At 42.6% G+C, this 18,172-nt stretch overlaps 1 protein-coding gene across 1 annotated transcript in view; it reads right to left on the minus strand.

Moving 5' to 3' along the window:
* Positions 1 to 7,558: 7,558 nt before the first annotated feature.
* The window catches only part of KATNAL1 (katanin catalytic subunit A1 like 1), a 103,533-nt gene continuing 92,919 nt past the window's right edge, over positions 7,559 to 18,172 (minus strand). The window contains exons 11-12 of the mRNA XM_056561851.1: positions 11,382 to 11,508; positions 7,559 to 8,922 (exon numbers count right to left, since the gene is read on the minus strand). Coding sequence (XP_056417826.1) covers positions 8,724 to 8,922; positions 11,382 to 11,508 — 326 coding nt within the window. The 3' untranslated portion in view covers positions 7,559 to 8,723. The remainder of the gene's footprint in view (positions 8,923 to 11,381; positions 11,509 to 18,172) is intronic.

Raw genomic sequence — 18,172 nt, forward strand, 5'->3', positions numbered from 1 at the left:
AGATTCTGAACCAAATACAATGTAAAGTATAGGACAGTGATTTTCAACCTGCGGACCTTCAGATGTTGCGAAACTACAACTCCCAGCATGCCCGGACAGCCGTTGGCTGTCCGGGCATGCTGGGAGTTGTAGTTTTGCAACATCTGGAGGTCTGCAGGTTGAAGACCACTGGTATCGGAGGTAGTACTCACATGTCCCCGCCGCTCCGGACCCGTCACCGCTGCCCTGGATGTCGCCCTCCATCGAAGTCGCCGTGTCCCCGGGGTGTCCTCGTCGCTCCGGAACGTCTCTGCTGCCCGGTATCCTTGCTCTCCGTCGCTGCCATGACATCCCTACGCACGCCGCTCCTATTGGATGACGGGACGGCGTGCGCGATGACGTGATGACGACGAAGGAGAGTGCCGGCCATGCAGGGGATCCTGGCACGGAGAAGACACCGAGGAGGCAGGTAAGGTCCCTCCCGGTGTCCTGTAAGCTGTTCAGGATGCCGCGATTTCACCGCGGCGGTCCCGAACAACCCGACTGAACAGCCGGGTTAGTGTTATTTTCATTTCAGACGCGGCGGTCAGCTTTGATCGCCGCGTCTGAAGGGTTAATACAGGGCATCACCGCGATCGGTGATGTCCTGTATTAGCCACGGGTCCTGGCCGTTGCTGGCCGCAGGGACCGCCACGCTAGGGGTGTATTCGTATTATAAGATGCACCAACTTCCCCCCCTGTTTTGGGGAAGAAAAAGTGCGTCTTCTACGGCGAAAAATACAGTATTTCAAGCCTTGCAAAAAAAAAAAATAATAATAATAATCTGTTTATACAAGCAAAATAAGTCTCAAACTTTCAGACATTTCCCCTGGCATTAGAGCATTTTTTAACTATTTTCTCAATCTTTTTATTTTTACTTTTGCCTCAGTAAATGCTCATATGCAATTTGCAAATCAGCCATAAGTGGCTCAATAAATGTCAACACACATACATTTTTTGGGAGGAAAAACAGCCCAAAAGAAGTCCTTTGAATTTAAAGATGTAATCTACGATTCGAAAAACAGCACAGATTTAAAAAAAAAAAAAAAAAAAAACATATGTCCTTAGGTTGTGTGTGGTACTGCAGCTCGGTTCTATTGAAGTTAGGACTCGCTCACGTAGCCGTTGTGCTCCGATAAAGGGAGCTCCTTTGGAGTTAAATGGACCCTGAAAGGATTGGACCACAACAGCAGTGTGAACCTAGCCTGAATAAGGCAAAGCTGTTAATACCGCTGTTTTTGAAGAAACTAGCTCTGGTTCTTTTTTTTCTTATAACTGGGTAACTAGTTTATTTGTCCATAATAAGAAGGACAGATGTACAATTGAATTGACAGACATTTTCCCATTTAATTCAATTGTTAAAAATCTCCAAATCCTTTTTTTTTTTTTTTTTTTTTAAAGAGTTCCAAAAACTGTGTGAATATTGCCAAAGGGTAAAATTACAATATGCGGATCAAGAACATAGGAATACATTTTTAGGGTATGTTCACACGTGCTTATTTTTGCTGCAGATTTGCTGTAGCAGATTTTGCTGCCCATTGACCTTAAATGGGTAGCAAAATCTGCTACATCAAATCTGCAGCACAAAGTACACACGTGTGAACGTACCCTTAGGGTGCATTCACACACGGGATCCGCTGAAGATTTTAGAAGGTAATTATAAATACATAAGAATTGTCATTTGTGTGAATACACCCATAAACAATCAATTGATGGTAAGTGAATTAAAAAAAGCGAATACAATAGAAAACAAAATAATGTCATAATAGTCACGGTTATTACTATGTACTTTTATTATTAATTCAAGGTAAAATATTAAACATCTGGATTTTCAAATGCATTGTGAGTGTACAATTCATATGGTCAATAAATATTATACTCACAGTTGAGGTTAAAAATAAACATGAAATAATCTGTGTTCCAGAGTAAAAATAATAGTAGTACCATGTGTAATATTTGATGTAAACAAAGAAATATTATAGTGGTATAGAGAAAACCCCAGTGGGGGAAAGGGTTTTGTGATGTATGTCTGAAAGTTCTATACCTTTTAGTTTCTTACCATTTTCCAGTACTTTGGGGGAGATTTATCAAAACCTGCGCAGAGGAAACATTTACCAGTTGCCCATAGAGCACTTCTTTCATTTTTAACAAGGCCTGTGAAAAATAAAATAAGCGATCTGATTGGTTGCTATAGGCAACTGGTCAACTTCTCCTCTGCACAGGTTTTGATAACTCTCCCCCTTTGTTCTCCAGGGTAGATACAATTGTATCCAGGGAAATTAAACCGTCCTTAAAGTGGTTCTAAAGGGCAAACATAGGTGAAGAATGGGAGATTGTGTTGTACACATTAAAGTGGTACTCCGCCTCTAGACATCTTATCCCCTATCCAAAGGATAGGGGATAAGATGTCTGATCGTGGGGGTCCTGCCGCTGGGGACTCCCACGATCTCTGTGTTGCACTTGGCGTTCGTTTAGAGTGTCGGGTTCAGCGGTGGAGGCTTGAGACGTCACGCCCCCTCAATGGCTCGGAGGCTCGTGACGTCATGACCCCGCCATTCCCCTCCCATAGACTTGCATTGAGGGGGCATAGCCGTGACATCACAAGGGGGGTGTGACCGCCCTGCATCGCCAGTCATCCAGCACGGAGTGAAGCTCGCTCTGTGCACCAGATGTCTAGGGTGCAGCAGCTGGTGATAAGATGTCTAGGGGTGGAGTACCCCTTTTAGATTTCACTACAAAATCTCTCATTCTTCACCTCTCTCTCTCCTTTAGAATCACTGTGAGGACTTATCTTTGATACATTTCCCTGTTTCCCGCTTTGAGTATTTATATTTACGCACTTCTCCTCAGTTATTTTTTTCTACTGTGGGCTGAACAGATACCTTACTACTTACAACGGTATTCAGATAGAAGGTTCCCTTGGCTGAGTACAACCTTATTCATCTCTTATTTGTGCATCAAGTTTTAAGATTCAGGATTTAAAACAAGAATGTTCTCATTTACTGACAGAAAGCCTGGGTCATAAAAATGGTGCATATTACAACTGTGTATAAATATTAATTATGAAACTTTAATTACATAAGATTTTCAGATTGAAGGTATTTGTCTAAAGAGTGCGTAGGCTTATGGCTTGTATGTATGGATCTAAGCAGCAATATCATGCACAGCCCATGTACAGTACAGGAGTGACACTGTACCTGGGAAAACGAAGACCCTTTTTCTGATCTTAAACAATGCTTTTAAATGGAATTGGTCATCACTTTTATGCTGGCTGAACTACATGTCATCGGGGCGGTCCCCAGCGATTCCTCCCAGCCTTGTATGATAGATCTCTACCTATACCCAAACAGGAAGACATCAGTCAAGGCAAGTGGGGCAGCAGAAGTCACCACCCCGATAACACATGGATCAGGAAGCATGAAAGTGATGACCGGTTCCTTTTAAAGGGGCAACGCTACCAAGGACACTTCTCCCCTATCCACAGGATAGGGAATGAATGTTTGATTGCAGGGGGTCCAACCTCTAGGACTCATTGCGTTCTGAAGAACGGGACTCTCAAAGATCTCATACAGATTGGAGCAGCAGTGCAGGTGCTGTTACAGCTATCGTCAGCCCTACCACTGACAATGAAGGGAACAGTGGTCAAGTATGTGAACTGCTTCTGCCTTCAGGGGTCCCATTCTTAAGATCACAGGGGTCCTTGTGGTGAGGACCCCCTCACCATTAGACCTTTATCCCCTATAACCTATATAGGGGATAAGTGTCCATGGTGGCAAACCTTCTTTAAATGCTAGTCAATTTTTTAGCAAGTGATGTTGTTTAGCTGAAATTTGGGTAACTTTGTCCTATCGTCCTAAACCACAAAGGGCTCTTCACGGTATCTACAGGATCTACACTGCATAAATTCTTTACAAATGTATTGTGTAGGTATAAGCCTAGCAGGGATTACTTCTGTGTAAGTCCAGTGCACTATTACTGTAGAAGTGAAGATGATCCTTGTATCCTTCTAAGTCATGTCAACTCTTGCATGGATGCCATGCACAAAGCCCAAACCAAACACCATGTCGTGGAGACTGATTTGATTGATGTTGTGTGTTTAGACACTGACCGATTCTCTTGTTTCTCTCCCTGCTCATTCTCATACTTGGTTGGGGTTTAAAGATTTAGACCCCAACCAATAAAAACTTTTGACATGTCCTTACAACATGTCTAAAGTTTTCTTATTGACTTTTTTTTTGATGTACACTTTAAGCTAAATACTGTAGTTGATTACATCTCACAGGAAGACACTCATAAAAGAAGCAAATATATGTAATATGTAAAAGAAAAATTCAGACTACCTACAGGCCAGCGAACAATGGTAAGTCTCTACATGATCTTATGAGGAAATCCATTTATTCAGAGAGAAAACCCTCTGCCGGCGCTGAACGTCCTCAGCTCAAATTTTCCAAGAACGCTCTTATAATTGGATTAGTGGCAGAGTTTACCAAATAGACAGAGATGTAATTACGCTTGTAATATCTTTACAACTGGAAGGATTTTAGCAGAGCAAATTAAATTATAGCCTTATCTTTGCCACAGAGGTTCACGTGGTATAATGGATCACAATAGGCGTGAAATATGATCTATTTATGTTCCTAAGTAGCTTTATATTTAGCTTTATATTGCATTTAGGCTGGGCGGGAGAAATGCTACTTTTATGTACATGTAAACAAGGAGGTAAAACACAAGGTGATAACTCATTAAAGTTGTGTAACTGCAGTATTGTAAGTAGGCAGAAGAGGTAATGTAATAATAGTATATGTATGAGATAGCACTATGTGAAATATGGAAATGAATCTCGTCCGACATAATAGGATAAGGAACAGCCAAAGGAACAATTTAGAAAAAACTGATACACTGTCTTACACTGAGCACAGATCCTCAGGATGGCACTTGACCCATTAAACCCTCAACATAATTAGATAGAAAACAATGTATCAGTTTTGTCAAGAGTATTCCTAATGTGCCACAGTGAAGAATAATACTCAATTATTTCCTATAAGCTACGTGTCAAAACATGTGATTCATACTGTAGTCATACTATGTTCTTATGTAATAAAGGGCTGAGGGTCATAAATTGTTACATGTATATGATTATGAGCTACAGTCATGGCCGTAAATGTTGGCACCCCTGAAATTTTTCTAGAAAATGAAGTATTTCTCACAGAAAAGGATTGCAGTAACACATGTTTTGCTATACACATGTTTATTCCCTTTGTGTGTATTGAAACTAAACAAAAAAAGGGAGGAAAAAAAGCAAATTTGATGTAATGTCACCAAACTCCAAAAATGGGCTGGACAAAATTATTGGCAACCTTTTAAAATTGTGGAAAAATAAGATTGTTTTAAGCATGTGATGCTCCTTTAAACTCACCTAGGGCAAGTAATAGTTGTGGGCAATATAGAAATAACACCTGAAAGCAGATAAAAAGGAGAGAAGTTCTCTTAGTCTTTGCATTGTGCGTCTGTGTGTGCCACACTAAGCATGGACAACAGAAAGAGGAGAAGAGAACTGTCTGAGGACTTAAGAACCAAAATTGTGGAAAAAATATCAACTATCTCAAGGCTACAAGTCCATCTCCAGAGATCCAGATTTGCCTTTGTCCACAGTGCGCAACATTATCAAGAAGTTTGTAACCCATGGCACTGTAGATAATCTCCCACGGTGTGGACGGAAGAGAGAAATTGATGAAAGGTGTCAATGCAGGATAGTCTGGATGGTGGATAAGCAGCCCCAAACAAGTGCCAGAGATATTCAAGCTGTCCTGCAGGCTCATGGACCATCAGTGTCAGCGTGAACTATCCGTCGACATTTGAATGAAATTAAACGCTATTGCAGGAGATTCAGGAGGACCCCACTGCTGACACAGAGACATAAAGAAGCAAGACTACATTTTGCCAAAATGAACTTGAGTAAGCCAAAATCCTTCTGGGAAAACGTCTTGTGGACAGATGAGACCAAGATAGAGCTATCATTCTACTGTTTACAGAAAACAGAATGAGGCCTACAAAGAAAAGTACACAGTACCTACAGTGAAATATGGTGGAGGTTCAATGTCAATGATGTTTTGGGGTTATTTTGCTGCCTCAGACACTGGGTGCCTTGAATGTGTGCAAGGCATCATGAAATCTGAGGATTACCAATGGATTTTGGGTCGCACTGTACAGCCCAGTGTCAGAAAGCTGGGTTTGAGATCTTGGGTCTTCCAGCAGGACAATGACTCCAAACATATGTCAAAAAGCCCCCAGAAATGGATGGCAACAAAGCGCTGGAGAGTTCTGAAGTGGCCAGCAATGAGTCCAGATCTAAATCCCATTGAACACCTGTGGAGAGATCTTAAAATTGCTGTTGGGAAAAGGCTCCTTCCAGTAAGAGAGACCTGGAGCAGTTTGCAAAGAAAGAGTGGTCCAACATTCCGGCTGAGAGGTGCCAGAAGCTTATTGATGGTTATAGGAAGCGACTGATTTCAGTTACTTTTTCCAAAGGGTGTGTAGCCAAATATTATGTTAAGGGTGCCAATAATTTTGTCCAGCCCAATTTTGGAGTTTGGTGTGGCATTATGTCCAATTAGATTTTTTCCCTCCCTTTTTTGGTTTAGTTCCAATACTCACAAAGGGAATAAACATATATATAGCAAAACATGTGTTACTGCAATCCTTTTGTGTGAGAAATACTTCATTTTCTAGAAAAATTCCAGGGGTGGCAACATTTACGGCCACGATTGTATGTACTTTTGTATTGCATTTATGTATTTAAAGAGTACCTGTCACCAAACTAAACTTTTAATATATTGTTCTTTATGTAATTATAAGACACTTTGCTATTTACTTACTGTTAAAATTCTCAACCTTTATATGTTTTTAATGTCATTGAAAAAACGGCCACTAGGTGGCTCTGTTCTGTTCCCTGCTGCAAGTCAAACAGTTAGTTTGGTCTCCTCCTGGCCTGGCAGGAGACCAAACTCAGGAAGTGCGTGCAGGGCATGGAGAGGCACAGCTCTCACAGGCTTTAGTGATGTGGCACCTGCTGGGGAACACCCACTTTCGCGTGCCGGGAGCTCACACAATGTGAGCAAGGGGAAAGGTATGATAAAGAGCTTTTTAAAGCTCGGAAATTTGTTTTAAGGGCAGGAGGGGTGCTAGGAGTAGTAAGGGAATTTAATCTGAGTTAGTTTAGAAAATATGGTTTGATGACATGTACTCCTTAAAAAAATAATAATAATAATAATGACTGCAAACTTTGTTACAGTGTATACAGCTCCCATGCAGAACTATGTGTCTCCTATGCAGACCTATGGCTAACTTACAGAATAGGGGAAGATAAAAGGTAGTAACACCTGGCTGAAGAATCAGACTACACAGCTTTTGGTGTAGTCTGTAACCATGGAAACACATAGGTCTGCATAAAGGTTGAAGACACAAAACCGTAGAACAAAAATGCTCTTAATAGGATATATAAAAGTGTGTTTTCTTTACTGGGCGACTCCTTTAAGCGGGGTTCACTTTAACTTCTTTAATAGGTAAAACATTTTCACATGGTAAAATATTTCTTGTTAGAATAAAGTGTCTTTGCACATCACAGATGAAAGTCTCTAGTACAATCATATTGGGGAAGATTTATGAAAACCTGTCCAGAGCAAAAGTTGCTGAGTTGCCCATAGCAACCAATCACATTGCCTCTTTTATTTTTCAGAGGCCTTTTCAAAAATGAAAGAAGCGATCTGATTGGTTGCCATAGGCTAAAGGTTTTCATAAATCTCCCCTATTATCTCTGTAGTATGTATAGTCTATGTAAGCTGCAGGACAAAACTCAATCTCCGCCGTTCACAGATACTTGAGGTCAGCGCTTAATGACCTAACTGTATTATAACGATATGTGCACTGTTGTGACGATTATTTATACATTTTTCTATAAGGTCCATATGGATGAAGCTATGATAATGGTAGGACTTGTACAACTAGTAGAAAACAAAAGTTCGTAGGATATCATGATTTTGAAGAAGCTATGGTCAACATCCCAGGACTCAATATTCAGCTTGGTTTTTGTATTTACCCAAAAAAACAATACACGGACAACTTTTGGGTTAGACATCCAAATATTCCCTTGAAGCAGTATGTAATGGATATCTATGTAGAAGCTTTGGAGGAAAGCTTTGTGTAAGTGATGAAAATGGATGTTCAGGGTAGAGTGAATTTTATACCCAACAGTAGATCACTAGTCCAACCCCTAATCGATCGTCAACTGTACATTTTTACCTTATGCGAAAGAATCAACAAACCTACGGCCTACTATTAAAGAAGAAATAATAAATGTGCTTGAAAACATTGGTTCTGGCATAATTGGAAATGGTGAAAGTTGGTCACAAAATGGTCTTCTTCATAGGGTTAGGTGAGTTTTCAAAGTGCAAATGGGAATAAAACCTAAAACTGGGGTCACTGAAGCAGACACATTCAACAATGTTCTTTTTTGCCCCCACCGAAGATCGCATAATGAAGGGGTAAAGTTAGTAAAATTAGAGGTGGATCTTCTGAGGAATGGTTTCACTCGATATACTGGAGACCACCAAGTGACCTTGTCTAGAGTCAATAAAAAAAAAGGTGGGAATCACATGACCTTCGGAGCTTGAAAATGTTTAAATGCAAGATGCATAAGTTTAGTTTTACTAAGCTGAACCAAATTCTCCCATCCACTTCTCATACTTCTCCAAATCTGCAGCAGAAACAGACTTTGAAATTTTCTTTAGTGCCAAGTCAAAGTCTAACATTGTCACAGGCATCTGTAGCTCATCCTTGGATAAAGCACGGATCTGTTCTGGCGTTAAGCCCTGGATACGTCGGCGCATAGCCATCATGGAGGCATCCCTGAAAAATAAAACCCAATGTTTTAACATGACTAAAAGGGGTAGTCTAAAGCAGAATATTGATGACATCAGACGACAACAAACCCATGTCAATCTGCTTTAACAAAGGCAGCATAGTCAGCCATTCAATGTAATGGGGTTCTAGAAAACCTATTTTAATGTATTTTTCTAACACAGCAACACTTCAGTCTAGTGATCGGCAGAGGTCACTGTGATTGGACTCCTACTTGTGTAGTTACCCTGATATGGTTAAAAGGGTACCCTAGACAAAGGTTGAGGAATAAGATGTCTGATCACGGGGGTCCCGCCACTGGGGACCCCCGCAATCTCGGCTGCGGCACCCCAAACATTCGGTGCACGGAGTGAAATTGCCGGATGAATGACCATACGGGGCGAACTTGCCGGATGACTGGCGAGACTGAAATTGAGGAGGCCTGGCCATGATGTCATGAGCCTTTGGATAGGGGATAAGAAGTCTAGGGGCGAAGTAAAGACCAGTGTAAAGTCAGCAAGGAATGGTGGGAGATTTTATCATGAATTGTCAGTGCAGCTCTGGACTGATACCTCCCATCCACCTGAGGTCAAAGAGCCTGGTTGAAATGGAGTGAACTGCCGCTCATCTTTCATACTGCCAAAGCCAAGTACATAGGTTGGCTACCTCCAGCAGGCCTCATATACAATTAACAAAAAGACAGAGCGCCTGCGTGACCCCTGCTCTAATAAGGGATCGAGGGGTTGGGGGATGATAGTATTTGGAACCCCCACATTCATACACTTACATCCTATATAAGGGATAGGTCTTAAGACATCCCCTTTATCTGAGTAGTCCTATCCCGGTGGCTCGAATTGACATCCTAGCCCCTTAACAATGGAACAGGACTCTCCAGAAAGTGCCGCCTCTGTGATGACACCAGACGTCATACTTTGACCTCTTTCTCAATTAGAAGTAATAACACAAGTGCAAATGTGACAAATCCGATAAAAATATCTTGTAGAAACCAAAGACAATAGACGTTAATTGGGAAGAGTCGTCTATTTCTGACACCATTTCAATGTTTCTATGACAAAAATTCACTTAATTTTTCGAGCAAGGCGCCGCTTAAAGTAATTAAATAGACAATCGAAAAATCCTTCCCCCAGATATTAAATCTCTAATTACATTTGAAGGAGCCCAGAGCCCTGATTAATAGCACAAGCAGATTCACCTAAAACAGGAACAGATTGCTAAATTATTTAGCAAAGGTTACAATTTACCCAATGAAATTGCACCTGTAGAAGACGAAGGATGGTGAAATGGGGGGTTAGGAACAGTAGGGACATTTTGTATCTTTTTGTTGTTTAACTCTTTCATAATCGACTATGTAGAAACAAATAATATACACATTTCATATATCATACACAAACAAGCATATAAACAGAATTGCCTGTCTATTAACAAGGGATGCTGTCTTTCCTAACATACTTATTGTATCAATTCCTTTTCCAAGATCTTTCATTCAATATAAACCTCAATCATTTTTTTTCTAGAGGATACAGATCTGTCTTGGTCATGTGATGCTTACAGAGCACTGACAACAGTGCTCTCTGCTGACACCTCTGTCTGTCTCAGGAACTGTCCAGAGTAAGAGCAAATCCCCATAGCACACCTTTCCTGCTCATGACAGTTCCTGAGACAGACAGAGGTGTCAGCAGAGAGCACTGTTGTCAGACAGAAAAAGAACAACTCAACTTCAGCAACTGATAAGTACTGGTTGGATTAAGATTTTTTAATAGAAATAATTTACAATTCTGTTTAACTTTTTTGAGCCAGTTGATCTGAAAAAAAAAAAAATGTGTTTTTCATCGGAATACCCTTTTACCAACTAGCATGCCACAACCAACAGAAGGTGCTGTGAGGGAAAACAGGGTTACCAGCATAGATAGAGAAGAGCTTTTCTGTGGAGACTACATAAAAATGAGAACCATCAGCAAAGAGAGCAGACTGATACACACACAGCATAACTGCAGCTGTGACCGCCAACCATTACGTAAACTAATGCACTTATACATAACTATGACTGTCTCAAACTTGTGACCTGTTTATACATTGCAAACACCAAGCCCATGCCTCCAATAAGAGGAAAAGTTATATTGAGCAAACCATGTGTCTGTGGCCTGTAAGTTATTCTGCAGGGTGGCCACTGCTTGACCCCCTTGTCTATTCAAGGGGTCACCCCCACACCTCATCCCAACTCAATCTCATTATCGTAACACAAAGCACATTTATATATCCACTACATGACCAGTACAGATTTTTATCCAAGTGAAACAAACAAAGGTTTCTCTTGAATGACTGCAAGCAGAGATCCTGAAAAATTGTACATTTATTAAAACTGTAATTCCCCTTTCAGACAGAAATCCGCATTACAACAATGCAGTAGAACATTATGGTTTTAAGATTCAAGCGAGTCTATAAAGTACCTGCAAACATTGGTGATGTCCGCCCCAGAGTATCCCTCAATCTTCTCAGCAATGACCTCCAGGTCTACTCCCGGGTCCAGCTCAACTTCTCGGAGATTTATTTTCAGCAGCTCAGCTCTTCCATTAGCTGCAACACAAAGAGACAGGGGGGCAAAGTTAACTTTGTAGTGATTAATAATAGAACCAGTTCCCAAAAGAACTGAAAACATAAGCATAGTCTCAAATTTGCCAAGATTAAATCAATTAAACACAAATTATATTCTCTTAGGAGATTCCGCTTGGCTGCCAGGTGCCAAGTTCTGACAAAATGCCATTCAAAATTATCATGGCAGATTGAGCAGAACATATGTGCGCTGGATAATAAAAAGGAGCACGGCAAAAGATACTGATGGCTAACAACATAACCACAGTAATGACAAAGCAACAATTCCCTACAAAGTTATTAAAATAGCAATAACATGCTATATCTTTGTCAATATTATAATAACAAATCTAATTTAATAAAATCTATGTATCCCAGAAGATCAACAAATTACTGCTCCTCCTACTGATGATTATGTCTCTTTCTGTAAGGCAACTGGTAGCAGAAGGAACCCTCCACCATTACTCCATCCACTACAGGAGACACGATGATAAGCTATGATCACTTAAAGTGTACCTGTCATTTGCAAACACTTTTTATATAATGTAGATAATACTATTATATATATATTTGTAAGCAGGGCTCTGTACACCGAGGACAAGCAGGGCTCTGTACACCGAGGACAAGCAGGGCTCTGTACACCGAGGACAAGCAGGGCTCTGTACACCGAGGACAAGCAGGGCTCTGTACACCGAGGACAAGCAGGGCTCTGTACACCGAGGACAAGCAGGGCTCTGTACACCGAGGACAAGCAGGGCTCTGTACACCGAGGACAAGCAGGGCTCTGTACACCGAGGACAAGCAGGGCTCTGTACACCGAGGACAAGCAGGGCTCTGTACACCGAGGACAAGCAGGGCTCTGTACACCGAGGACAAGCAGGGCTCTGTACACCGAGGACAAGCAGGGCTCTGTACACCGAGGACAAGCAGGGCTCTGTACACCGAGGACAAGCAGGGCTCTGTACACCGAGGACAAGCAGGGCTCTGTACACCGAGGACAAGCAGGGCTCTGTACACCGAGGACAAGCAGGGCTCTGTACACCGAGGACAAGCAGGGCTCTGTACACCGAGGACAAGCAGGGCTCTGTACACCGAGGACAAGCAGGGCTCTGTACACCGAGGACAAGCAGGGCTCTGTACACCGAGGACAAGCAGGGCTCTGTACACCGAGGACAAGCAGGGCTCTGTACACCGAGGACAAGCAGGGCTCTGTACACCGAGGACAAGCAGGGCTCTGCACACCGAGGACAAGCAGGGCTCTGCACACCAAGGACAAGCAGGGCTCTGTACACCGAGGACAAGCAGGGCTCTGTACACCGAGGACAAGCAGGGCTCTGTGCACCGAGGACAAGCAGGGCTCTGTGCACCGAGGACAAGCAGGGCTCTGTGCACCGAGGACAAGCAGGGCTCTGTGCAGTGAGGACAAGCAGGGCTCTGTGCAGTGAGGACAAGCAGGGCTCTGTGCAGTGAGGACAAGCAGGGCTCTGTGCACTGAGGACAAGCAGGGCTCTGTACACTGAGGACAAGCAGGGCTCTGTACACTGAGGACAAGCAGGGCTCTGTACACTGAGGACAAGCAGGGCTCTGTACACTGAGGACAAGCAGGGCTCTGTGCACTGAGGACAAGCAGGGCTCTGTACACTGAGGACAAGCAGGGCTCTGTACACTGAGGACAAGCAGGGCTCTGTGCACTGAGGACAAGCAGGGCTCTGTGCACTGAGGACAAGCAGGGCTCTGTGCACTGAGGACAAGCAGGGCTCTGTGCACTGAGGACAAGCAGGGCTCTGTGCACTGAGGACAAGCAGGGCTCTGTGCACTGAGGCTCTATGACACCCCCCAGACTCACACCAGGCTGACTGACAAGCCAGGAGCCTGCACAAAGTCCTGCTTGCCTGCCCTCACTTCCTGTATTTTGTCTCTGCACAGAAACATGTAAGCTATAGCTGCAGGGAAAAAAAAATGTTACCCAAAAAATATACACATTTTTAAACCAATGTATATTACAAATATACATATAAAATAATTCATTATATAAAAAGTTTGAAAACAACAGGTACACTTTAAAGTGAACCTGTCATCACTTTCAAACTGCCTAAACCACAAGTCATCAAGGTGGTCTCTTGAAACTTCTCACTGCCCCACCAGCCTGGATGAAAAGACCAATTTCTTTACTTTAACTAAGAAAAATCTATCCATCAAAGTGGGTGGGTTTAAGGAGAAGCCTCCGAGGACCTCTCTGATGACTTGTGGTTCAGGCAGCATGAAAGTGATGACAAGTTCTCTACAACAAAGTTTAATACCTAATAATGACAATGGAAATTGAAAGGGTCAGGAGAAAATTTACTCCTGTATTTTCTGGAAGATTTTTTCAATAAAGTTTTTACATTTAAGTCAAAAGGAGTACTGCAGTGTTAGACACTTATCCCCTACCCGCAAGATAGGGGGAAAGGGTCTGATCGGGAGCAGTTGTGCCCAGCTGATGCACGTGTCATTGACCCATGAACGCTGCATCTCTGCCTCTCCCATAGAGATACATAGAGGGGGCATATCAGCCATGGCATCACGCTGCGGCTGACACGTCTCCTGCACGGGGCCCTGTACAAGAGATCGCGGGGGGGGGGGGGGGGGGGGGGGGGTATCCCAGCGTTCGGACCCCCGTGATTAGACACTTATCCCTTATCCTGCAGATCCTAGGGGATAAGTGTCTTACACTGCAGATCTCCGTAAGATTTACTGGTCAATATTATGTGTCGTGGGATCCTTACAACTTATAGAACTTGAAATGTAGCCAAACCAGCATTTAGTTTTTCACTGTAGGACTAGCCCCCGCCCCCCCCCCCCCCAATAGAACAGATGATGATGCAGATATTGCAACCGAACTACTGGCCCATACATAGTTTTTGCAATGGTCACCATACCGTTGGCATGGTTTCACAAGTAGTATCTGGTACTTACCATATTTTGGGGCTCATTTTGGCATTTTTGGCTATAAGTTGAGCCAACACAGGAAACTAAAATGAAAATATTGTCCTACTTTGGACTCCTGCTTTAGGCTAAACTACTGACTCAAATACAAAGTGTGAACGTGAACCCAGCCTTATGTTTCAACTAGAGATGAGCGAACTTACAGTAAATTCGATTCGTCAGGAACTTCTCGGCTCAGCAGTTGATGATTTATCCTGCATAAATTAGTTCAGCTTTCAGGTGCTCCCGTGGGCTGGAAAAGGTGGATACACTCCTAGGAGAGACTCTTTCCTAGGACTGTATCCATCTTTTCCAGCCCACCGGAACTCCTGAAAGCTGAACTAATTTATGCAGGATAAGTCCTCAACTGCCGAGCCGAAAAGTTTGTGACGAATCAAATTTACGGTAAGTTCGCTCATCTCTAGTTTCAACCATTGAAATAAATAGGTGACCAGGTAAGACATGGGTGGACCGGCTCTCTGTACTGGTTAATGGAAAATGCATGGTAATGTACCGCCTCTTATACGTATACAGATAGAACTTGAATTTTTCGGTTACATATGTTTGGGTCCAGACCAGTGCTCCCAAACAGGGAGCCTCAGCTGTTGCTAAACTACAACTCCCAGCATTCCCAGACAGCCGAAGGCTGTCTGGGAATGCTGGGAGTTGTAGTCTAGCAACAGCTAAGGGCTCCCTGTTTGGGAAACACTGGTCTAGACATATTCTACTAACATATTCTTTGCCTTCTAATAATAGTCATAATCATCTATACACATAGCAAGAAAGACTAAAAGTACCAACAAGATCAGGTAAAGCAAATGTCGAAGAAGGGAATACGCATACTCCAGTTTCCTGCCATACCCCAAAGCATACTGATAGGTAATTTTGGAATTTAGATTGTAAGCCCCAATGGGCACAGGGAACAGTTTAATTGTTTAACTGTACATCACTGCGGAATGTGTGTGTGCTATATATAAAAATAAAGGAAGTGAAGAAAAGGAAGGAACGTAAGATTTTTGAAGAATAAAATGTATTGCTAAGAAAGTATCACTCTTTGAAACATAGCCTATTCCTGTTAAAACATCATATACACTTCTCAGCAATTCCCCTGAAAATACATATTTTTTTTCTTTTGAAAGTCAGCCGTGAAGACCTTGAAAAACTCTCTCAATGTTCTTTGTAATGCACTTTTCTTTGTGTTAAGTAAGTAATACGTTTTCACAGCAGCGGGCAGCATAAAATACATGTATGAATAAATCTGATCTAATGACATCACTTTCCAGGAAAAGCTTGAAAAGTCATAGACTTCAGCCAAGGCCTCGCTGGAAACACATCCACTTTACATGCAGCCCGTACAGCGCTCACAACTGTTCCATTAGCAGCGACAATCCTCATAACTTATATTTCTATTCCAGTCTGGTAGTCAATGCCCTTGAACCAGACGGTTATTATGAGATAGGAGATTCATAATGTCCTCAGTAATGTTCTGTGACCAGACATTTGGCTGGCAGAAGATGTACCATAAGTATCAGGAGTGCGACATGTCCCATAATCACTATAGTCACATTAACTTACAAGGCGTAGTCCAGGTCGTTTCACCATTTCTATCACTGCAGGTAGCCCAATAACAAACCCGTGATCATTAAAGGAGAACTCCTATCCAAAGGATAGGGGATAAGATGTTAGATTGCGGGGGTCCCGCTGCTGGGGAACCCCGCAATCTCCGCTACGGCGGAGAGCGAACTTCTCTCCAAGCCCGATGACTGACTGGCAATGCAAGCTGCCACGCCCCTCCATTTAAGTCTATGAGAGGAGGCGTGGTGGCCGCTACCCCCCCTCCCATAGACATGAATGGAGGGGGCGTGGCATGACGCCACAAACGTTGCAAGTTTTCGTGTTCCGGATGCCGCCGCTGCCGGCCCGGGGATCGTGAGGGTCCCCAGCGGAGGGACCCCTGCGATCTAACATAGAAACATAGAATGTGTCGGCAGATAAGAACCATTTGGCCCATCTAGTCTGCCCAATAATCTGAATACTATGAATAGTCCCTGGCCCTATCTTATATGAAGGATAGCCTTATACTTATCTGTATTTGCAGCGACCACTTCTGCAGGAAGGCTATTCCATGCATTCACTACTAATAATACTTCCTGATATTACTGCAGAAACCTTTCCCCTCTAATTTAAAACTCTGTCCTCTTCTTTTTATTCTGTGATATGACAGATACGCTTTTAATAGAAACCATAAATGTGATGTAAACATATCCTTAGAATTCGTCCTTTACATGTGGAATATTAGGAGGCACTGCATATAGATGTACTTGATTCCCCCCCCCCCCCCCTTTAAGGATCAGAAGGGGGGGGGGGGATCAAGTACATCTATATGCAGTGCCTCCTAATATTCCACATGTAAAGGACGAATTCTAAGGATATGTTTACATCACATTTATGGTTTCTATTAAAAGCGTATCTGTCATATCACAGAATAAAAAGAATGCTTTTATATGTGATTCACGTCATGCAGATACTTTACATGTCTTTTTATGTGTCTGTCTAGACTCTAGAGTCTGTATTTGGCTCACAAATCCCTCGGTTCCTGCTGCTTACTCATTCTGACATCCACTGCTCAGGAAAGAGCGTGTCGGAGGCAAGCCCTGAGCCAGCTCTCACTCACCCTCCATTTACTTCCTCCTTGAGTCTGCTGTGCTGTACTGGATCTTCACATCCAATCCCTGCAGGCTGCTCTGTAAGCCACCTCCTCTCTGTTTTCAGACAGGAGTCTGATAGACAGGACAGGAGTGAGCACAGAGGAGAGCTAGTGCCGCCCCCACATCATGGACTTTGTCTCAGCCTGTGCTTCAGCTGGGACAAAGATCGTGCTGCAGCTGGATAGGATTATGTTCTGGATGGTATGGGGACCCCTAGTGGTCTTTTTTATGAGCCATGATTTCAAAAGTTTTTGATTCTGACAGTACCCATTTAACATATGCGCCATGACCGATGATATATAGTGGCCCATCATACATAGGGATGCATCATAAAAATAAACATACATTTTCTTACAACAAGAGGCTAATTCTTCCTAAGATGAATGAAAACCAATGTGGCTGCTATTTAAACCGCCCACATTGGCTGCCCTGTAGGGTTTTATTTTACTCAGTTTCGTTTTTTCTTGTTTTTCTATTGCATTTATATAGACTCTAACAGAAAAAATGTGACATTCGGATGTCATAATATAGAGGTAGTAATCCCAAGAAGCAACTGTATGTTGGAGGAAACCACATCCTTTCAACATACAAGACTACAGAGCCGTAGAGCAACCGTTCAGGCTCCGCACACGGTATCATGTGCATTTATTTGGCTGATAAACCCTATATAGTCCGGTTTATAGTTAGAATCCTCATTTCTGCACAAATATTTCTATTTCCTAATAATGTAACCATTGCTATTTGTAACTAACTTTACAATCTGGCTTATTGCAGTCAGCCATAAAGTTTGACATATGTGATTAAACAGTAATGGCAGAGGTGAGGCTGCTGCATTCTGATGTAGTGCGAGTCTAGACAGCGCAGTCACCGGGACCAGACATCGCTGAATTACAATGATCTGATTACAATGATCTGCGCCTTCGAATGAAAAAGATGTAGGAACTTATGTTCTTTCCCTGAGAACAGCAGAGTTTAGA

The sequence above is a fragment of the Hyla sarda genome, chromosome 2, assembly GCF_029499605.1.
Source record: "Hyla sarda isolate aHylSar1 chromosome 2, aHylSar1.hap1, whole genome shotgun sequence".
In the NCBI taxonomy this organism is placed as follows: Eukaryota; Metazoa; Chordata; class Amphibia; order Anura; family Hylidae; genus Hyla; species Hyla sarda.